Source organism: Dreissena polymorpha, chromosome 15 (genome assembly GCF_020536995.1).
Source record: "Dreissena polymorpha isolate Duluth1 chromosome 15, UMN_Dpol_1.0, whole genome shotgun sequence".
NCBI classification, from domain to species: Eukaryota; Metazoa; Mollusca; class Bivalvia; order Myida; family Dreissenidae; genus Dreissena; species Dreissena polymorpha.
In genome coordinates, this window is record NC_068369.1 from 4,493,985 (window position 1) to 4,518,982 (window position 24,998).

The 24,998-nt window shown below is 37.4% G+C and overlaps 1 protein-coding gene across 1 annotated transcript in view; it reads right to left on the reverse strand.

Moving 5' to 3' along the window:
- Window positions 1-24,998, reverse strand: part of LOC127859871 (neurexin-4-like) — a 43,131-nt gene that overhangs the window by 15,320 nt on the left and 2,813 nt on the right. Inside the window, exons 3-17 of the mRNA XM_052397446.1 lie at window positions 24,537-24,727; window positions 23,609-23,750; window positions 20,656-20,862; window positions 19,055-19,233; window positions 16,187-16,366; window positions 14,370-14,534; window positions 13,908-13,989; window positions 13,077-13,232; window positions 11,179-11,326; window positions 10,594-10,700; window positions 9,210-9,335; window positions 7,200-7,297; window positions 6,418-6,562; window positions 5,731-5,783; window positions 3,715-3,961 (exon numbers count right to left, since the gene is read on the reverse strand). Coding sequence (XP_052253406.1) covers window positions 3,715-3,961; window positions 5,731-5,783; window positions 6,418-6,562; window positions 7,200-7,297; window positions 9,210-9,335; window positions 10,594-10,700; window positions 11,179-11,326; window positions 13,077-13,232; window positions 13,908-13,989; window positions 14,370-14,534; window positions 16,187-16,366; window positions 19,055-19,233; window positions 20,656-20,862; window positions 23,609-23,750; window positions 24,537-24,727 — 2,226 coding nt within the window. The remainder of the gene's footprint in view (window positions 1-3,714; window positions 3,962-5,730; window positions 5,784-6,417; window positions 6,563-7,199; window positions 7,298-9,209; window positions 9,336-10,593; window positions 10,701-11,178; window positions 11,327-13,076; window positions 13,233-13,907; window positions 13,990-14,369; window positions 14,535-16,186; window positions 16,367-19,054; window positions 19,234-20,655; window positions 20,863-23,608; window positions 23,751-24,536; window positions 24,728-24,998) is intronic.

Below are 24,998 nucleotides of genomic sequence, written 5' to 3' on the forward strand. Positions count from 1 at the left end.
TCGCCCGCGCAAATCAGCTCCCCAAGGAATACCCTACTTACTATCACCCCCGCAGATCATTTCCCCAAGGAATACCCTACTTACTATCACCCGCGCAAATCAGCTCCCCAAGGAATACCCTACTTACTATAGCCTGCGCATATCAGCTCCCCAAGGAATACCCTACTTACTATTGCCCGCGCAGATCAGCTCACAAGGAATACCCTACTTACTATCACACGCGCAGATCAGCTCCCCAAGGAATACCCTACTTACTATCGCCCGCGCAGATCAGCTCCCCAAGGAATACCCTACTTAATACCGCCTGCGCAGATCAGCTCCCCAAGGAAAACCCTACTTACTATTGCCTGCGCAGATCAGCTCCCAAGGAATACCCTACTTACTATCGCCCGCGCAGATCAGCTCCCCAAGGAATACCCTACTTACTTTCACCCACGCAGATCAGCTCCCCAAGGAATACCCTACTTACTATCACCCGCGCAGATCAGCTCCCCAAGGAATACCCTACTTACTATCACACGCGCAGATCAGCTCACAAGGAATACCCTACTTACTATCACACGTGCAGATCAGCTCCCCAAGGAATACCCTACTTACTTTCACCTGCTCAGATCAGCTCACAAGGAATACCCTACTTACTATAGCCTGCGCATATCAGCTCCCCAAGGAATACCCTACTTACTATTGCCCGCGCAGATCAGCTCACAAGGAATACCCTACTTACTATCACACGCGCAGATCAGCTCCCCAAGGAATACCCTACTTACTATCGCCCGCGCAGATCAGCTCCCCAAGGAATACCCTACTTAATACCGCCTGCGCAGATCAGCTCCCCAAGGAAAACCCTACTTACTATTGCCTGCGCAGATCAGCTCCCAAGGAATACCCTACTTACTATCGCCCGCGCAGATCAGCTCCCCAAGGAATACCCTACTTACTTTCACCCACGCAGATCAGCTCCCCAAGGAATACCCTACTTACTATCACCCGCGCAGATCAGCTCCCCAAGGAATACCCTACTTACTATCACACGCGCAGATCAGCTCACAAGGAATACCCTACTTACTATCACACATGCAGATCAGCTCCCCAAGGAATACCCTACTTACTATCACCTGCTCAGATCAGCTCACAAGGAATACCCTACTTACTATCGCCCGCGCAGATCAGCTCACAAGGAATACACTACTTACTATCGCCCGCGCAGATCAGCTCCCTAAGGAATACCCTACTAACTATCGCCCGCGCAAATCAGCTCCCCAAGGAATACCCTACTTACTATTGCCCGCGCAGATCAGCTCACAAGGAATACCCTACTTACTATCACCCGCGCAGATCAGCTCCCTAAGGAATACCCTACTTACTATCGCCTGCACAGATCAGCTCCCCAAGGAATACCCTACTTAATACCGCCTGCGTAGATCAGCTCCCCAAGGAAAACCCTACTTACTATTGCCTGCGCAGATCAGCTCCCAAGGAATACCCTACTTACTATCGCCTGCTCAGATCAGCTCCCCAAGGAATACCCTACATACTATCGCCTGCGCAGATCAGCTCCCAAAGGAATACCCTACTTACTATCGCCCGCGCAGATTAGCTCCCCAAGGAATACCCTACTTACTATCGCCCGCGCAGATCAGCTCCCCAAGGAATACCCTACTTACTATCGCCCGTGCAGATCAGCTCCCCAAGGAATACCCTTCTTACTATCGCCCGCGCAGACCAGCTCCCAAAGGAATACCCTACTTACTATCGCCTGCGCAGATCAGCTCCCCAAGGAATACCCTACTTACTATAGCCTGCGCATATCAGCTCCCCAAGGAATACCCTACTTACTATTGCCCGCGCAGATCAGCTCACAAGGAATACCCTACTTACTATCACACGCGCAGATCAGCTCCCCAAGGAATACCCTACTTACTATCGCCCGCGCAGATCAGCTCCCCAAGGAATACCCTACTTAATACCGCCTGCGCAGATCAGGTCCCCATGGAAAACCCTACTTACTATTGCCTGCGTAGATCAGCTCCCAAGGAATACCCTACTTACTATCGCCCGCGCAGATCAGCTCCCCAAGGAATACCCTACTTACTTTCACCCGCGCAGATCAGCTCCCCAAGGAATACCCTACTTACTATTGCCCGCGCAGATCAGCTCACAAGGAATACCCTAATTACTATCACACGCGCAGATCAGCTCACAAGGAATACCCTACTTACTATCACACGTGCAGATCAGCTCCCCAAGGAATACCCTACTTACTATCACCTGCTCAGATCAGCTCACAAGGAATACCCTACTTACTATCGCCCGCGCAGATCAGCTCACAAGGAATACCCTACTTACTATCGCCCGCGCAGATCAGCTCCCTAAGGAATACCCTACTAACTATCGCCCGCGCAAATCAGCTCCCCAAGGAATACCCTACTTACTATCACCCGCGCAGATCAGCTCCCCAAGGAATACCCTACTTACTACCACCCGCGCAAATCAGGTCCCCAAGGAATACCCTACTTACTATCGCCCGCGCAGATCAGCTCCCCAAGGAATACCCTACTTACTATCGCCCGTGCAGATCAGCTCTTCAAGGAATACCCTACTTACTATCGCCCACGCAGATCAGCTCCCCAAGGAATACCCTACTTACTATCGCCCGCGCAAATCTGCTCCCCAAGGAATACCCTACTTACTATCGCCTGCGCAGATCAGCTCCCCAAGGAATACCCTACTTACTATCGCCCGCGCAGATCAGCTCACAAGGAATACCCTACTTACTATCGCCCGCGCAGATCAGCTACCCAAGAATTACCCTACTTACTACCGCCCGCGCAGATCAGCTCAAAAGGAATACCCTTCTTACTATCACCTGCGCAGATCAGCTCCCCAAGGAATACCCTACTTACTATCGCCCGTGCAGATCAGCTCCCTAAGGAATACCCTACTTACTATCGCCCACGCAGATCAGCTTCCATAGGAATACCCTACTTACTTTCTCCCGCACAGATCAGTTCCCTAAGGAATAACCTACTTACTATCACCCGCGCAGATCAGCTCCCAAGGAATACCCTACTAACTATCACCCGCGCAGATCAGCTCAGAAGGAATGCCCTACTTAGTATCACCCGTGCAGATCAGCTCAGAAGGAATACCCTACTTACTATCACCCGCGCAGATCAGCTCAGAAGGAATACCCTACTTACTATCGCCCGCGCAGATCAGCTCCCTAAGGAATACCCTACTTACTATCGCCCGCGCAGATCAGCTCCCCAAGGAATACCCTACTTAATACCGCCTGCGCAGATCAGCTCCCCAAGGAAAATCCTACTTACTATTGCCTGCGCAGATCCGCTCCCAAGGAATACCCTACTTACTATCGCCTGCTCAGATCAGCTCACAAGGAATACCCTACATACTATCGCCCGCGCAGATCAGCTCCCAAAGGAATACCCTACTTACTATCGCCCGCGCAGATCAGCTCCCCAAGGAATACCCTACTTACTATCGCCCGCGCAGATCAGCTCCCCAAGGAATACCCTACTTACTATCGCCCGTGCAGATCAGCTCTTCAAGGAATACCCTTCTTACTATCGCCCGCGCAGACAAGCTCCCCAAGGAATACCCTACTTACTATCGCCCGCGCAGATCAGCTCCCCAAGGAATACCCTACTTACTATAGCCTGCGCATATCAGCTCCCCATGAGATACCCTACTTACTATCGCCCGCGCAGATCAGCTCCCCAAGCTCGTGCTGCCCCACTTTGTTGTCAGAGAGCGTGCCAGTGTCTCCAAAGTGCATCTCCAGTACAGGGAGGTAATCTTTGTGAAGCAGCAGCCCGCTGTCCGAAGTGTCCATCAAAGAGTCGCAGTTACAGGAGGTCTTGCCGCGCATGCAGCCATTCTCTGTCAGGCCGCATTCACACTTAAATGTCCCCGGAGCGGCGCCACCCCAGTAGTGCATGTCCTGAAATGTAAACATACCGATGGCAAAATTATTCGAATATTCGAATATTCGATTGAATGGTCAGCATTCGAATAATACAAATGATATTCGCATATTCGCATTTTTTCCAAACGTAATTTCACCAATATTTAATGACCTGCGAACCGCTTACAAAAAAACAACCGAAATCACCTGGGAGTAACATGTTTGACGTGACATTCTTCGTGTCAAACTGATAACGCGGCCCGTATCAGTGTTGATTGCGCAATGCAATATACACGCTCTAAGAAAGGCCCCGACTGTTGTTTGCCAATGGGGTGCCAATTAACGGTTTCAATTGACTAGCGAATAATAATTAAGTTTTGTGATCACAGTATGTACAGCCATTAAAATGTGTGAATTACTCAAATCGCGCAATGCAATATACTTACTATAAGAAAGGGCCCGAACTGTTGTTTGTCAATTAGGTACCAATTTAGGGCTTCAATTTACTGGCAAATAATAATTTAGTTTTTGTGATCACAGTTTGAACAGACATTTAAATATGTGAATTACTCAAAAGTAACAGATGATATAAATTAAACAATCATCAAGGAATCATAATTCAAATCTGAAAATGCAACCAGCCCTTTCTGCAGTATGGAATACTTTACACGGTCTGTGGATAAGAAGACCGCAACATGTAATGTGTGTAAACTTAGCTTTACATATGCGCGGTCTGCTACAAATCTGTGGAATCATTAAAAAAGAAAATTCTATGACACGATGTTTTTCATTCTATTTGTGCCCGATCACAGTATCGGTCATAGTATTAGTCGACAGCGATACAATTATTCGATAGCAACGTTAATAAACAGCCTCGTATTTAGCAAACGGATATAACTTACAAACCAATGGAAATTAACACATAACAAGGCAATCTCCACGCAGAGTTGTCGTTCCATGCTCTCACATACAACCTCTGCCATCACAAGAAAATCCTACCAGATTCGGTAGGATGATTTTTTTTTTAATTATTATATTATGAAAAGGAGTATCATTCTATTTTATATTTTGAAAATAGTGCATAAGTTTAGGTTCATAAAACAAAAAAATACTTAAATTAAAAAAGTAAAAATTCCTGTTTACAAATTTAAAAATAACTGTTGATACTGTAAGACGCCCACGTGGTTCGGCTATTATGACTTAGTTGGTTATAACGGCAGGGAGTTTCATTATATATATATGGGTCTTATTTTCCGGCACATTCTTTTTCGGCGAATATACATCGTTATCTATGATGTTGATACCGAAGACGCAATTATTGTATCACGTGGCTCAGCTATCATCACGTGGTTGTGTATGATGGCAGGTATTTGATCCAGCTATGCTGGTTCCAGTCAAATCTCTGCGCGGAGGTTGATAACAAGGAAAAATCAATCCAGCCGTTTTATGCCAATATTCGAATATTCGATTGAATGAATTTGCGAACATTCGAATACCGATATTGGTATTCGATGCCATCCCAAATAATTACCATTCTGTAGATTTCATGATGCAATGTTCACGCTACATTTTCACAATTTTTCCCAGTCATCCATAAAACTGGGCTGAAATGTCATTTGACAGATGTTCATACCGGGTGTCCTAGACAATAGAAATAAATGTGGCCTCTAAAATGTTCACAGAATAAATATTCACGAAGGATGACAAACCACAGACAGAAAGTGATCACAAAAGCCCACCATGAGCACCCATGAGCACATTGTGCTCTAGTATAAAGAGAAAAAAGGGAGAATATTTTAACACACCTGAAACGTTCGGCCAACCCAGTATCCAAATGTTTTCCTCATAGCACTGCTCACTGAAAAATGAAACAATTCTTCATCATAATATCTCAGGTACTAACTTGGGAACAACCACGAGCAATAAAAACAAATCTCCAATTTAATGTGTACAATTCAACCTCAAATTATTTCTAATACATTTTGACTTTTTTAAAGTGCAGATTCAAAATGCAAAATACGTAACAAAACATAACCAGCACTTAATAACAAATTTTTGCTCTTTCTCAAATTGTCAAAGATAGTGTTCTTGCCAATGCACTACGCATAAACCATGAATAACACAAACCCCATTATTTAATGCCAAAAGGCATTTTAACAAGTTTGCTTGTAAAGTAGGTCAGAATAACATTGTATCAATGTGTGACACGCACCAACATTTTAAATTTGACTTTGGGTGTATGAAACTGCATGTACAACATTATTAGGAACTTTAAACAATTTTAGCCTAATTTTAGATCTTTGACAAAACACTCTTATAAACAGAAGTACTAACTTCGCCAAGGTCAAAACAGAGGCTACATACCACCACCAGTGCCTGGAACAGAGGCTACATACCACCACCAGTGCCTGGAACAGAGGCTACATACCACCACCAGTGCCTGGAACAGAGGCCACATACCACAACCAGTGCCTGGAACAGAGGCTACATACCACCACCAGTGCCTGGGGTTCCACTTGACACAGACACATCCTCCATGAGGCGAGAGTTGTTGCACTTGTATGTGATCTCCTGCTTGCAGCTCACCGCACGTTCAATAACCTCCGTCAGACCGGCCATGTCCGTCTCATACACGACCTTTATTATTATTTTTTTAAATTTTCAACATACATCTCAATTACAGCATGATTTTACATAAGAACAAATATAACAGATTTCGTCAGTTACGTATAATACTGAGTATCATATACATTAACTCCTAATGTACATGCAAGTTATTCAGGTAAACACTTACAATAATATCACTATGTGCTTTAACATTCATGTACTTATACTTCATATCCTTACCAGAAAATAAATTTTTGAGTCGATGATTTTGCAAAGATTAAAACAAGAGCTGTCACCATAGGATGACAAATGCCCCCTATAAACCCTTTGATATTAGTTATGAGCATTTTACCATGCTAAATCCTTGAAATGCACTAAGTGACCCCGTGACCTAGTTTTTGACCCGGCATGACCCATATTCGAACTTGACCTAGATATTGTCTAGATACAACTTCTGACCAAGTTTGGTAAAGATCGGATGAAAAGTATCTGAAATAGAGAGCGGACACGAAAAGTGTGACAGACAGACTGACAGACAGACTTACAGACAGACAGTGCGAAAACTATATACCCCCTTTTCTTCGAAAGGGGGCATAAAAGGTAAAATCAATTAAATTAATTAAGGAAAGAGAAAATTGATTTCCTTCAAAAGTCATGTGTACACCACCTTGCGCACGTAGTAGTCAGGTGCCTGGAATCCGTTTACAGTTATCAGCCCCATGCTGTCGTGACGGATCCATGTCTCCACGGGAACGGTGGAGCCAGCTGGAGAGTTAAAGAAAACCTTGCCATTGAACTGGTTAGCCAGTATTTTCCTCACAGTAGTATTTTCCATACATTTTGGAACATTTTGAATTTGTAAAGTCAGAAAAAATCTTTAAATAGCTGTCAAGATGTTCAATAATCTGTGTGCTATTGGTTTCTGTTAATTATAACATAACATTTATAGCAATGTATTTAAAATGTAACATTAACCGACTTTTTTAACTTTGTGTAATATGAACTGCTGATCAATTTTTTTTTTCGATTTGTAAGCATTCTTTTGTTTCTTTCATTGTTTAGAAAAAATGTCTGAAAAAAACATGAATCAAAGTGAAAAAGACTCCTGTTTTATGAACCACATTCTGGGCCTCTTCTGTTATCCATGTGCACATGTGAAATCTGTTTAAGTAATTATGCACACAGGAAAAAGAATTGTATACCTGGCCAAACGGCACCCGATTAAATGCGATCGATAAAGCCCTTCAGCACCTTGTTGAACTAATTAGTCTAATCCGATAATTGGTTTGGTAAAGACATTTGCTATAATTTCATTGTTGTTTCGTGTGCTGTTTTATCTGACTTTGTTTCATCGTTGTCATTATTATAAATCTGTGTAAGTCTATACCGATGTTTTAAATCGTTTTCGACTCAATAATAGCTTACAAACATGCACTGAACCGAATGTCTGTGCGTAGGTTGGCTACTGACATAACAAAACCAAATAGTTAAGAAATAATTCGTGTACATTATAGTTTGTTGTCGAATAACCCACGGTCGATAGTTAAGATGCGTAGGGATTAAATCAGGAGTGCGAAGCACGAGTGATTTGAAACCACGCATCTAAACTTCCGGTCGTGGGTTATTCAACAATAAACAATAAAGTACACAAATTATTTAGATTCTAACACGATTTTTACTAAAGATTTATACAATGTATATTATTTTCCTGTGTACTATTTTATGTGAAGTTCCGCCCTTAAAAATAACTTTCGGCTATTCTGTCGATCAGATCCGCAACTTTCATTCATTTATTGCCGGATTATAACGCTGGTGGAAATTGTATCGGCATGTTTTGTTTAGTTACAGCGCATGCTTTCATTGTATAAGGTCCACCCACAATTTTTGCAGAATATCCGATTTTCTTCTTTGTTTATATGAAAGTTTACTGTATCATGCATGAAATGCACAATTTCCACGAGGATGACATCGAGGTTTTCATCTCCGAAGAAACTGTCAACTATTTTATCATGGACGGGTACACATTAGGGACCGATAAGTGAGCTAGGTATAAGCTAGTGAAATTATCGATTGACACGGGGTTATTCACGCATAACTTAAACACAACCTTGCGAATCTGCGCTGCTTGAGGTCATACCCTGACGTGCAATAAACTGGTCCTGACCGGTTAAGAGACTGCAGCGAATGGTTTATCACACCTAATCGAGATAAGTATGTAATTGGGGTGTGTTAGCATGTTCACTGTGTAATCGATTTCATGACATGGGAATTTTAGCAAACAGAATCGGAATGACTGTTTGGGATTTTCAATCGGTCTCTCATGACCCCAATCAGTCTAGGACTGACAAAACCGAAAAAAATATGATCCCTGTATGTATATATGAATCAATAATATATATATATATATATATATATATATATATATATATATATATATATATATATATATATATATATATATATATATAAGATGACCACTTCGCTGCATATTGTCCTTCATTGAATTAAGTTCAATGGATCAAATAAGTACTTGGTTTAAAAGGAAAACATTAAAGATTAGAATGCTCTCAGACCGGGGATATAACCTGGAACCTACTAAACCAATTGAACAAACAAAAAACAGGAACAAAACAAAACCTCTCTATATATACATCAACAATCAAAAGATTCAACTTACTCTTTCCATTACAGACGACAGGGAATGGGCTGATGGGTCCAGAACCATCAGGGTCTATGGTCACATACTCCTGGCCGTCCATGATTGTGTATTGACTATGCATCTCACATGATGGCTGATACGAAGCTAAAAATATCAGTGCTCATCAAAATATGCCTCATAATCAGTCCATACATTTCACGAATTCATTCTGTATAAGCATGGTGAATGCAATCTCAAAACAGTTGTATATCTTAATCTACATAGTACACTTCACTTTAGAATGAAAATTATATTGTTTATATGAAAATTCCTTCTTATTGAAGTGCCGCTTATTCATATTTCAATACTTCTGTTTAATGTTATACACTTACTTGTTTCTTTTAATTATGTTATTTGAAAATGAAAACCTTTAATGGACCTGTCTTTCAGTTTACAGTTTATGGTGAGCTAGGCAGATACCCATATTGTAAAAGATATGTACGCATTGTTAAGTATTGGTTAATAATTATTAAAAGTAAAAATATTTTTATACAAAATGTGTATATTCAAGCATTAAATGATTTTAATAAAGGATGCAACAATTGGGTGGCAACTGTTAAACAATTGTTAACGATCACAGACTTTCCTAGGTTTTCATGTGTTAATATTTAAAGGAAGCTTTTGCTGTACAAAATACTATTTAAAATACCACAACTTGAAATAATAGTTTGATACAATTCCCTTGAAAGAAGTGCATCACTTTGCAGTCACTGATAGTGTTTAAATTATTATTATATATACCAAACTAAATTTAACGTAATAGTTTGTCCTTACTGCCTTTAAAATTATTATGTTTCTCCAGTTCAAAATTGTAATTGTTGCCTGTTCTTTTTTTGTTATGTAATTTCATTTAACCTACAAACATATAATAATAGTAATATTGATTTAGTTACCAATATACACTGCACATTATATATTATAGTATACTGACAAGTGGCATTACTTAAGGTATAATTATATGCATTAAAGACGATGTACTTAAGTAAGTCTTAATACACTGTCTGATCTGTTCTGTTCAGTTCTTAAGCCAGCAGCCAGTTATGTAGATTTAAAGGTAGTCACACAGATTGTTTTGTACTCATGATACTGTGACAAATAGATCTGTACTCACAAACTTGATCATGCTTAACCATGTATAATGCTCAACCATGTACAGTGTACACATATTCGTTAAATGCCTAAATCAAGCAAAAATCAAACAAAGAAAACTTGCAAATTGCCATTTTTACTATTGCGAAATCAGCTGATCACTTTAAATAGAATGAGGGTGAATAAACTGCATGTTATACATGGTTTAGCACAACATAGGACTTAAATAATAATACCAAGATTCACTAACTACACACGGCCAGCCCCTACTCACAGATATGGCAGACGGCCCCCTTGTAGCCGGTCTTGTCACAGTTGCAGTAGAAGTTGTTCCAGTCCTGCGTGCAGACCCCACTGTGCTCGCAAGGGTTGGGGGTGCACCTGCATTGGGAATTGTTTCATTAAAACTAGAGATCATTTTAGGGACCCATGCCCAATCTAAAACCGTATATATTTTTCCCAATTGTGACCTTAACATTTCTTACTGAAGGTTAATTTTTATGTCCCCCAGTCTATACTGGGGGACATATTGTTTTTGCCCTGTCTGTTGGTTTGTTTGTTTGCATCAAACTTTAACATTGGCAATAACTTTTGCACAATTGAAGATAGCAACTTGATATTTGGCATGCATGTGTATCTCATGGAGCTGCACATTTTGAGTGGTGAAAGGTCAACATTTAGTTCATCTCCCATCCAGCTCTATGTTGAACCTTAGTTTATATAATACTATAACACTTTGATTTTAAGTTTTTGTAAGCCAAACAACACCACTTATTTCCCAATTAAAGTTTAATTGACTTGATTTTTCCCAATCCAAATAGACCCAGCCCCATTCCCAAAATGGTGAAAAAACACTGACCTGTCCTTGATGCTACATGAGCCCACCGTGACCAGGTTGGTCTTCACGGTCATCACCGCTGTGACTGGATTCCCAAAGTCAATTGGCATCGCAGCAACCATGATGTTGCGCATGCAACCACGGAAACCAGCATGTAGAGTGCTCCCACCTGGAAATGGGCAGATTAGTTAAGACCTACAGTCAATCTTGTATTTAGAGACCACTAAAGGGAATAACCAAAAGTGGTCTCTTAATAAAATGGTCTTAAAATAAAAAAAGGCCATTTGTGATGAATGCGGACCTTTGATTTTAAATCCAGATATCGGATTATCTTTTTTTGATTTCTGCTTTTGTAATCAAATGAATCTAAATATAAATAAAATGAATAAAACAATTTTTTACTTAAAATAAGTTGTATTTGTTCTCTCTAATTCCAAATACAATGTAAATGGTTTGCACGGAGAATGGGTTTTTCCGACTCCAAACTCATTCGCGATTAAATTTACATGAACTTTTACTCTTCGACACTTCCAATACCCGAATTTTCTCATTTAACGTTAATACTTTCCGTTTTGACATTTTAATTTCTGCATGTAAGCTTATATATATCTGACTCGATTATGGTACATAGGGAAATAATTAAAACACCTTGATTGAAAACTAAATTAACACACCTGATTGGAAAATTTGCTAACACAAACTAATTAGCATAATAACAATTACATTATTTAATGAACAGATTTCGATACATGTTACCGATTAAAAGTTTATTTTTTACACCTCTCGAGACCACTGTGAAAATGTTTGTCGCGTCGGCACATTTTTTCCTGCATTAAAATCGGCGATCAAATTTGTCACTTAACGTCCCAGATAGTAAACTCTTTAACCCGTAGACTGTTGGCAATACCTCACTGTATTATTCGACACCAAAAATTGATACGCAGTCAGCATTAACACCGGTCAGACCCGGTCATCGAGACAAAGGAAAATGGCTGGTGTGAAATCACTACAAAGGTGTCATCGTTCATGTTATCGGCTTAGATAAACAATCAACACTGATTTATCCCTGAACGGTTAACAGATTTACCACTTTTACCATAAAGCGTTCGCTTAATCCAAGACATGGGCATCAAAATACACTAAAATCATCAGTCGCTAGTCGCGTAAGCCAAAAGTTGCTTAAGATGCCAAATATGAAGTTGCTATCTTCAATATAGCAAAAGTTATTGCAAAATGTTAAAGTTGGCACAAACCAACAGACAGACCAACAGACAGGGCAAAAACAATATGTCCCCCACTATAGTGGTGGGGGACATACAAATTTAATAGACTCTTTAGCACATCCTTATTGGTTAATTTGTAATTAATGTCATTTGCTTGTGCATGACCATGAACTTAAATGAAGAACATTCTAGAAAATACTAATACATTTGTAAACAGGCTCTATAACATGTTGGTTAATAATGACATACAAACATATGTTTGTGCCCAAAAACCAAAGCATTTTGTGTTTATTTTATGTTTTCCACTGTTTGCTTACATAGGAAGTGTTTTACTGAAGACTTCAATGTGAATTCTTATCCAAAGCCATCAAATTAATGTTATTTCACAAATGTTTAGTTTTGCATCATTCACTTTTCATTAGGAGGCCTACAAAAAGATAAATCACAGACAGGTAAATTTTAAATCATTTCATGGCTTCAAAGAGACATTAATCAGGAACATGGGGATCATTGGGAATGCCAATTCTCGAACATGTACATTTTATGTTGATTACATATTTGAAATTTCAATGTTATAATTCAGAAACGTAGTTAGAATTTGCTCCAAAAGTAATACATTGTATGCTGCATAACAACAAAGGGACTGACCAAAACACAGTTATAATATACCGGCTATGATGAATAAGTCACAGTTACCAATAAAGTAGTCAGTGCCGGGTACGATCCTCATCTGCCTGTTAGAGACCTTGACGTTCCTGTCCACTGTGACATTGACCTTCGTGGCGTCAATCATGATCTCGAACTGGTGCCACAGGCCGTCTGTGAACGCCTGGGTGGGGCTATCGATGTCAACTGTATTGGTAGAAAATAATTATAGGTAAAACCAGACAAATATCTAAAATGTCTCAAAGATCCTAAGTCATTCATCCTGAACATCTCTTTACATATCTCAACTGTATAATAGAAAATGCATATGTGCATCACTCCTTGAAAAGGGGGACTTATGCATGTGCGTAAAATGTTGTCACAGATTAGCCTGTGCAGTCCACACAGGCTAATCAGGGACAACATTTTCTGCTTAAATTGTATTTTTCATTTAGGTAAAGAATCTTCTTCATCTTGCCCAAAATCCAGTTTAGGAGGAAATTTTTGTCCCTGATTAGCCTGTGCAGACTGCACGGGCTAATCTGGGATGACACTTTACGCACATGCATTTAATTTAATCCAGTTTTCTTAAAGCGCGACTCATATAAGTAAAACAAGACATAAATCAATATTCTCTATAAGATCTTACACCATTCATGTGAACATCTCTTTACATATTTCAACATCATGTAGTTAATAGGCATAAACAATATTTACTTTTCCGAACAAATTCGTAAATAAATCATTTCTGAGACTAAAGTTCTTGTAATGAATGTTTATAAAATTGTTTCATTCACATTGTAGAATCTGTTTTTCAAAGAAGGATTTTCAAATATTATTTGTAAAAAAACAAACTTGGGTACTTAAGTACTGGTAACTTACTGTTTCTCACAACGTCTTCCACAATGTGGCCCTCAGCAGTTGCCACTCTGTACGCAACAAACCCATCTCTGTCCAGGCGAACCTGTCATACAAAGTAATTACCTCTTCAATTTCTGTTTCTAGTATGTGGCAGTCAAAACAAAAGCTTCACTTGTAATTACATTTTTACAAAATTGTTGTTTTAGTTTTAGCAAAGGGATTTACACGTGTACTATAATACCTGGTATTCTGCGCAGACATGCTAAACATGCACCTGATTTTTAAATTTCAAAATTGAGGAAAAAAGTAGTCTAATAGAGAAAACTTTAAAATCAGCAACCATTTTACTATTGCACAATCAGTTGTATCAACCTATACCACGCTCCATATTTTAAACTGATATATGGAGGTTAAAATACTGTGAGTAATTTAATAAACAGACATGGTACATCAGCCACAGCAATTTCTGCCCTGCCAGCTTACCCTGACTTCAGCAAGCTCTGTCATCTGATGGTACATGAGCAGACCATCCTCGTCGTGTGTACGGAACTGGAACGAGCATCGCACTGTACCCCCTGTACTACCGGTTCCCGTTACAGACAGGTACGACTCAAGGGAGGTAAATGTGACTGGGACTTCTGTTCTTAACTGAAAGCGGTGAAGTTTAGGCATTATACGTTTGTATAATTTAAAGGGAAGATAAATGTTATTGGGACGTTGTATGTGAAAGTGAACTTAACCTTTAACAAATAATGTGTTATCTCATTGATAAAACGTTACAATTATATGATTTTATTTATATGGTATACAGATTAATTTCCTTTGTAGATATTACAATAAGGAAATCAATTGAGCATGTGCACTCTGGATAAAAAAAAAAAAAAGAAAAAATTCTTATTTGTATACCAGTGATTTTTTTTTGCCAGAAATTACAGCCGATATTCTGCTGCTTCCCAATTGCAAAAAATGACATTTTTTTCCCAAAAATTTGATTAAAATTTCCCAAAAAAAGACAAAATTTTCCCAATGAAGCCAATAAGATTACAATGTAATTTAGCAATAATTTCGAACGAGTGCCGATCGAGTTGCCGAGTCGTCGCTGAACAACAACTGACTTACGTATTTTTCGCAAATTTAGCCGAATACGATTTTACGTTGCTATCCACATCTCTCTCTATATTGCGGAGGATACCGACGATAGTCGATGTATCCCGATTGTAAACGCCTGTTTTTACACACGCCCAAGATTTTTTTTACGAAATTTACGATGAGCGGCGAAAATGATAAATAACATTCAAATTAACAACGGATATCATATGGTTATTACGGAATAATTTAATGCGTGTGTCAATTAATGCAAAATACAACGTTTGAGATAAAAACAACAAATATTTATTACAAATCTTCACAGTGAATGTGCATCACGGAAATCAGTGTTGGGAAATTGGAGTTAGTCTACCATTACTCACAAAGTTAATGCATTTAAGATGAGTATCGTTCGAAAATGGAAAGAGACAAACATGATATGATTTATATGTTAGTGGATCTGTGTAAAATCAGATTCATATGCATATTCTGCTTTATTATGTTTGTCACGCTTTACAGTTTACTGAAATAGCATTGAAGTGCAAGATGTTGAAAGGTAAAGAAATGAAATAAATTATTTTAACTCTATTTAATACATCATTGACATAGCAAGACCACTTAAGCGTGTTTTTTTTATAAATATTTGTTAATGTTTTTACCATATGATATTTAATTTAAAAGAATACTAAATTAAATTCTTACTGTTAAAGAGGTTATGATTAAATGGTTTATTTAAGAATCTATATAGATTATTGCAAGTTCAATATGAATGTGGAAGGATATTAACTTAACATTGTCTTCATTGTAAGAACACATTAAATTAGCACTTTATAATATAAAAATGCTGTCAAACATATTTTAATAATTTTAATTCTGTTCTTATAATCATATTTATAATGTTTCCCAATTTCATGGTTTATCACGCTATTTTTCCCAATTTCATGGTTTATCGCGCTAATTTTCCCAATCCAAAAGGCACAGGCTGTAAGAAAAAAAATCAAAAAAAAATCACTGTATACTTAAAATATTTATTTATTTATTTTGAGCTTGGGAGAAAGCTGGAAAACATAATCATATAAAAAAGAAATATTGATGAAGAATATACATAAAACTTAAAAGAACTGCTTGCAACCTAATCAAGTTATTAATTATCATATCATATAATGTGTTTATTTTAGAAAATACATCTCAAAAAGCCTGGCAGTGCTACTCACATTGCATCCCTGCATATCAACGGGTCCGATCACTGAGAACAGTCCTGGGTTTCCACCCTGAGCCTTTGCGTCTCGGATCATTGCAATCCCATTGAAGCGCACAAAGTCAACGCAGCCATCAAAATTGTATCGAGTTGTCAAACCTTTCTTATTGAATGTATCTACACCACCAAGGAAAATCTGAAAGAACACGTTAAATATTTGGTATACCGGTAAGAGTACTTTCTTTGAAAACTTATAAAACTTTAACTTCCCATCAAAATCGGGTTTGAAATTGTCTGTCAAAGGATTTTCATACAAGAGCTGTCAGAGGACAGCGCGCTCGACAATTCGAGTGCTTGACAGTATAACGTAATCCCTCATGGAGAAATTATTCAATAATTTATTAGACGATTTTTCAAAAATAAAAAAGGAAAAAAATTAAAAAAAACTGGGAAGGTAGGGAGGGGGGGGTTAAGAGGGGGGTATAATGCGAGGTGTGGTCATTTATAAGACGACCTTTCAAAAAATCAATCATTTGGGTTATAAATAATCAAAATAATAAATCTGTACAGTAACTTTGAAAAGAACTTCAATTCTTGGTAGGGAAATATATAATATGAGATTTATAATTATATAAATTACTTCCCTTGAAAATAATTGTCTGTAACAAATCTTTATTTTTAGTAGCAAATAATTAAAAGCCACTATACTGTGGCTGTAGATTCACCACTCAAAATGTGCAGCTCCATGAGAAACACATGCATGCCAAATATATAAAGTGGCTATGTTCAATATTGAATAATTTTCTCCCTTTTTAAAGCTTATTACTTCCCTTAAATCTGTATTTTTTACCATAGACCGTAAAGGATGACCTTGACCTTGACCTTTTACCACAATGTGTTTGTCCGAAACACAATGCCGCCTACTGCGCTGCTTTGATTTATTTAACAAAAATATATACGTGGGCAGGTCAGATAACTATGTACATTTAAAGCTTATTACTTACCTTGACTTTGTTTTTTCGACCCTAGACCTTGAAGGATGAGGTCAACCTTGAAATTTTACCACTAAAAATGTGCAGCTCCATGAGATACACATGCATGCCAAATATCAAGGTGCTATCTTCAATATTTAAAAAGTTATGGCCAATGTTAAGGTTTTAGCATGACACCTACGGCGGACGACGAGCTGGCTATGACAATAGCTCGGGTTTTCTCCGAAAACAGCCTCGCTAAAAATAAAAGGGGGGGGGTAGGGGGGGCAGGGATTCTGGGTTGGGGATGTGGGGTATTGTTTCGGTGGAATCCATTGTGATATTTAGGTAAGTTTTGTTCTGTCAAAGTATTAATAAAATCTGATCATAAATAAAGAAGTCATGGCAATGTAAGCAAAATGTTCAAATATCCAAGTACAAAAGGGGCAATAATTCTGCCAAAATGCTTGATACAGTTGTCTGTTCTTGTTTATAAGTTGGGGTCATGATGGTAAACTAGTATGCAAAATATGAAAGCAATATGTCAAGGAACACAGGAAATATTTGGGGTAGTACGCGAACTTTAACATAGAATATGCATGATATTCTAAGTATAAAAGGGGCAATAATTCTGTCAAAATGCTTGATTCATTTGTCTGCTCTTGTTTATATGTTGGGGTCATGTTGGTTTACAAGTTTGCAAAATATGAAAGCAATATGTCAAGGGACACAGGAAATATTTGGGGTAGTACGCAAACTTTAACATAGATTTATCAATAATATGCATATTCTAAGTATATAAGGGGCAATAATTCTGTCAAAATGCTTGATACAGTGCTCTTGTTTATAGGTTGGGTCATGATGGTAAACAAGTATTCAAAATATGAAAGGAATATGTCAAGGGACACAGGAAAAATTTGGGGTAGTAAGCAAACTTTAACATAGATTTATCAATAATATGCATATGCTAAGTATAAAAGGGGCAATAATTCTGTCAAAATGCTTGATACAGTTGTCTGCTCTTCTTTATAGGTTGTGGTCATGATGGTTAACAAGTATGCAAAATATGAAAGCAAAATGTCAAGGGACATTGAAAATATTTGGGGTAGTACGCAAACTTTAACATTTGCACGCAAACGGACACAGGAACGGGAACGGCAACGCGGACGCCAGGTTGAGTAGGATAGCTCCACTATATATATTTCATATATAATAGTCGAGCTAAAAATGTATTGGATTATGTTTCCATGTGCTTTGTTTACTTTATCTCAAGTTCTAACCAAATAAATACATACAAGAGACATTTATATAATTGACCATCCAGTTTTTTTTCGACAAAATTCGGGTAAGTCCCAATGGAAACAAGTATATACTTTTCCCAAATGGAACATAAAAATTCCAATTGAAGTTTCCCCCCCAAAAAATAAACATATACATGTACTTCTCTTATTTCATGCGTTCATTTTGCTACAGTTCAGGTTACATGCTCATAAATCTTAAGGTACAATATTTGTATTGTATGTTATTTTTAAGATCTCAACAAAGAGTTCATCGCCCATCAAGCCATATAAATTTACTTTAGTAAATATAATTTTGAAAACACATATATGCTCAATTTTGAACCATATGAAAAAATTCAAGAAACATTTATTTCATTTACAACTAATAATTATTATTACATAATAATATCAAATATATTATATGAACCCATTAAGGGATAACTCATTACATGTAACATTCTATCCAGATCTGAGCAAATGATACTTATGGCACGTTAAATAAATTCTGTATGTAGAGATGATACCGTTCATGAATAATACGATCCCATCAAACAAACCATGACAAATGTTTCAGTTGGATAAAATTCTTAAAAAGTTTTTGTAATAACTGAATAGCGTTAAAAAGCCACCTACCATCTTATCAAGATCCAGTCTATAGAAAAGTCCATTGGTTTCGAAGCGCGAGATGAGCCTATCGACTATCAAGGTACATGTGGTTCTGTTGCGGGTGATAATGAGGTCATGCCAGCGTCCGTCGTCAAGCATGCTGGCCCCAACAACATGGGTCTGACCGGAGACTTGCTGGGTGGAGCCTGAAGAAATTAGGTTTGGGCCATTATTCACCAACCACTCTTAGACTTAACCCTTTTCCCAATAAGAAGCAAAGTGAAAATGCCTTTTGCAAACAGCGTAAAACCAGAACAGCCTGCGAGTAACTTGCAGTGTGTTCAGGTTTTATGTTGTTTGCTGGCCTGCTCATCAGTATCTAAGGGTTGAAAATGAAGCCTTTAAAACTTGAATCAAGTAAGAAAGATCTTTAATTAAATTAAATTTTCTGAGGGATTACAAATGTGTGAAAATACGTATCTAAGTCAAGAGGTAAAGGGTTAAGTCTTACAAATGACATAATCCCAAGTGGAAGCCTGTATATATTCAAACACTGTACACAATTTCTTGCTTCTAAGTCTATTCTTTATTTTTAAGAGTAAGAGTGGATTGCAGAATATAGCCTTAGTTTCAATAACCTTATTTATTATAAATCAATTACATCAACAGCTTAAAATTCAATATCCCTAAGTCCTCTGTAGGTAAGAAGTACCAGCCTCGAGTAGCCTGTATGTACTAATTTACGCCTGTGTGTTATGCCTGGTTCACCATTAAATTGTTTTCATTATGATATATTTTGTTAGTGTTTGTTGAAATCATTACAATAATAATTGGCAATGCAGCGCATTATAGCTAATCAGAAATTCTAATGAACATCCTTCTTGGTCTACCCATTCAAACATAGGTTAATAAAGTTGTTTTCATCATTCAAATTATACAGACATTTTAGAAATGTACATGTTTAAATATAATATTACATCAGTATTAAATAATGTCTTGACTACCATCAAAATAATAGAACAATTTGTTTCCAGCATGGCCCCTATTCACAAACTAATGATAAAACTTCTGTTTAAAAATAAACAAGAGATATGTTTGTCAGAAACTCAATGCCCACTAATGCGCCGCTTTGAAGCCATATATTTGACCTTTGACCTAGAAGGATGACCTTGACCTTTCACCACTCAAAAATTATTGCAATATGGCACAAGTTTAACCAAAGTTAAAGTTTGGAGGCAAAATGACAGACAGACAGACAGGTCAAAAACAATTTACCCCCGATCATTCGATCTGGGGACATAAAAATATTTTTGAAACTGTAATTTTCTAAAAGTACGTTCACAGTAAGTATAGACTTGGAGTCAACACATATAAATGTTATTTAAAAGAGAATAGTATAAGCATCATCATTAGCCAGTATATAAGCAAACATGCAGGCACTTGTATTTTAAGACTATACTTTAATCCGAAGTCTAAGAATGGGTTGGTACATAAGGGCCCAAATATTTAAACATTAGTAACGTAAGTCAATGGTGAAATGTAGGAATAATCATTTCCCCTAAAATGTATCGACTTCATCACAATAATGTAGATTTGTTTGTGTGTCCAGATCCTAAAACATTTGGTACCTAAGTCAATGGTGAAATGAAGGTATCCTCGTTTCAGCTCCAATGCAAGGAAATCTCCCTGGTTACCATCGGCGTAGAACAGGACCCCCTCGGATTTGGTGGTTCGGAAGCGCATGATGAAGAGGTCTGACTCGGTACGTGTATTCCGCATGTTGGCCAGATTGTATGTGATGTAACCATTGGCAGCAACTTTGACAGCTTCAGAGTCTAAAGAAATTTGTTTTCCATGTAAATCTGATAACTGTATTTTACAATGTATTACGAACAGTTTTAAATGGACAAATTTTAATTTAAGAAGTTGGTGCCCTAATATACATTGATAAAACACTTTTTTGTGTCTTATTGGACGAACAATGTATTGTGATATCCTAAATATCCATTAAAGACACCATGTTTGGCATTTACAAATCAGGTGTATGGTATATATGGTTCCATTAAAAAAAATGAAGAAGTACAGTAACATCTTACACAAGGCTGGTCTTTAATATTAATGTCAGTAAAATATTTAAAACAATGATATCAGGAAAACTGATGGATGCTCCTCAATGATGATTTGTCAATATTTGGTTAAATTGTGTGGAAAAAAGTGTGACCTTGAGAAAATCTATTATTAGCCTCAGTGACCTGACCTTGACCCCATCAAAAAGGTAGCGGTCCATGCAAGTTACCTACATCCCAAATATATAAGAGATAGATCAAATATTGAAGGCGCTATGAGAAACTGTAACCAAAGTGTGACCTTGAGAAAATCTATTTTTAGTTTGATGACCATGACCCCAGTGCCCTTAAACCTCATCAAAAAGGTAGAGGTCCATGCAAGATACCTACATGCCAAATATGTAAGAGAACAGTAATATATGAAAGACGCTATGAGAAACTGTAACAAAATTGTGACAAACAAATATATTATTAGCCTTGTGACCTTGACCCCAAACCTCATCAAAAGGTAGATGTCCATGAAAGGTACCTCATGCCAAATATGTAAGAGATTGGAAAAATATCGAAGGTGCTATGAGAAACTGTAACAAAATTGAGACAGAAAAATCTATTATTAGCCTCAGTGACCTTGACCACAGTGACCTCAAACATCATCAAAAGGTAGATTTCCATGCAAGGTACTTTCATGCCAAATATGTAAGAGATCGGTAAAATATTGAAGGCTCAATGACAAACAGTAAAAAAGTTTGACGGAAGTAAGTAAGTAACCCCAAACTGTAAACTATATGCTCCCCATATATATATATATATATATATATATATATATATATATATATATATATATATATATATATAAAAATATATATATATATATATATATATATATATATATATATATATATATATATATATATGCAGGGGTCAACAAAATTGTTTTCAGCAACGTGCCCTGCTGGGCGAGTAGCTAAGAATTTTCGCTTGCCCTGCTGAAATATGTACTTGCCCTGCAATTATTCAAAAACTGCAATAAATCAGAACTTATATGTTTTATTGTGATTTTCTTTTGGTTTTCATATAGAACTGTTAACTCATGAGCTTCAATAAAGCTTATAAACTGTTTTAATACACTTTTCACTTGTTTGTTTTTCATTTTGTCCTCATGGTCACAATCATTATGATTACACTTAAGAAGCATTGGAGAGTCCAAAAGGCATTTTGTTAAACTCAAACAAGCCCCTGTGTGTACCATAGGCAGTTTTCTCTTTGTCATTTTCGTCCATTAAACTTGCCCATATCCACGCTTTCAATCTAAAGATGTGATGCGTTTAGACGAATTTTTAATCAGTATTAAAAGACCGTATACCGTACTGTAAAAAATACATTCACGGAACATACCGGTATCAGCGCGTAACGGGAACGGGACTTATTTTATTGCAGTGTGGAGAAATCAACATCCGCTTAATTTTAAATTGGCGAGTAAACGTTGTTTTGTTTGGTAAAGTTGTGTTAAAACTTAAGATCTTTTCGGCCAGAAATGCCATTCGCCCTGCAGGATGAGCACTGCCGGAATATTCACTCGACTTGAACCGATTTCTACTCGTTATTACGAGCGGGCGAGTGGATTTGTCGAACCCTGATATATATATTTTTGGGGAACATAAAAACAAGCAACACTAAGTTTCATGTCTAAATACATATGGAATATTACGCTAGCTAGTGTAATGTCTAGTAAGTCCAAATCCGAAAGTAGGCTAAGTTCAAGGTCAAGTGGGTCAGGTGATGTAGGTGTATTAAAATTTTAATGACATCATCAATTTACAGTTAAGTATTAAACATTTGTAGGAGGCATTATTAATGTAAGACATAAGAAGTCATTGTGAAGTTTATACCAAGATATTGGAACTTCTGAAATTATTTCAAAAGATGGTCTTTGTTAAGGTCAAAATGATGTAAGGTTGTTGCGAGTGTGTTGATAGCAAGCAGCATTGATGTTAAGCAAAATGCTTCATTTTAGGTAAACCAAGAATTTGAATCATCTTAATTAGTCAACAGTAGGTCAATATCAAGGTGAAAATGAGGTCAGGTAAAATAGGTGTGTTAAGAATATTGACAAATAACATCCTTGCATGTATCAAAGGTTCGTAGCAAGTGGTATTTATATTAGGACAACACATCATATTGGTTAAACTATGTATTATTCTGGGTAAGTCCAATAAGAGGCCACTGTCAAGGTCAAATTGAGGTCATGTGATGTGGGTGTGTTAAGAATGTTCACAGGTAACATCCTTGCAAGTATCCAGGCTTTGTCACAAGCGGTACCGTACTAATGTTATATGAAACATGCCATGTTGAGTTAATCTCATCGGTAAACAGACCTGAGGATAACAGACAGGCTTTTTGCTTTAGGCCTAAACATGATTGACTTAATTCTATAAAACAGACACTAGCTAACAATTGTGAATTTTTGTTTTGTTAAAGGTTATTTCTTATTTCAGCCCATGTTGATAAAACTTACAATAGGCACAGCCTAACACGTCCACTCTCATAGATATGAATTGGTTCCACCTCTGGGGTCTGAACTTGATGTAGCGAGCGATCACTGGGTACATCAGTGGTACCCTCTTCACCTGGTTACCATCACTGTTGCCAGTGAAGATCTGAAGTCACACATGAACATATAGGCATGAAAGTAATTAAGTACTTGAATTAACCATAAATAAATCATACAAAAAGACACTTTTTGCTCATATTGATTTGCAATTCGGAGGATACGAAGGCTTTTACAAGCAATCTGGCATTCGCTCCCAAATGTTCGGATATTGTTGCGGGAAATTCACATGGAATTACATTGTGTGTAATTATGGGGCTTTAAAGCGGGTATATACGATTTTTTATATGTGTTTAATTGTAATATATTGATTAAATATGTTACAATAACACAAAATAGGCAAGAAAAATTATACATTAAAGCCGAATTTCATAAAATGCAGCAAAGACAAATTAGCGCCCCGAGCCGATAATGACGTACATATTTTCCTACAATAACTGAAGCATTCGTCTTTGTATTAGGATCGGAGATAGTGTTCGTGTGGCGTATGAAGAGATATCGTTGCAGGATTTCAAATAAACCGTTAAACTAAGTTTAGATGCACATCGTTCATGTATTGTATACATGCTGGCGAATTCGGCTGTACAGCCGTTTTCAATTTCAGAATTAAATATCTGGCTTATTTCGCATTTTTCAACACATGTTCTTCTTAACTTTTATTTTTATTTATATTGAAATATATATATAATTAGTTTTTTACACAGTTTATATAAATTCATAAATATTTGACAAAATCGTATATACCCGCTTTAAGTACCAGTAACTTGGCCAGTGACGTGTGTAGAAAGCAAACATGATTTCCCAGTTTTTTCAAATATTCTTAAGAATTATTTACCTCTGGAAGACCGAATTCATTTGTGTACTCTGCCCAAGTCTTGTTGTCCATTGAGTAATCGAGGGTGAATTCTGTGACAAACTCATCGCTACCCTGACGACCCTGAGTGAAAACTCGAGTCACTATGAACTCCGCCCCCAAGTCTACTCCGAGGTACTGCTGGGAGTTCTGTACTGATGCTGTCCATGCACCTGGATAATTATGCAACAATTGTTAACATTGTGTTTTTTTCATTTCAAATGTATATTGTAATTAACAATATGTAATTGTGCTTCTCATGCCTTCAAATTGGAGATTTGGAACAATTTAATGGGTTCATAATTAAAGTCATAAAGTGATATTTCTAAATAGCATTATTCAAATTAAATATCTAATTAATAGAGATGGCTCAAACCTTAAATGTGACTTTTTAGTTGTGCCAACTTCTTTTTTATTTAGAAAATCAATTGTTATCCCCACGCT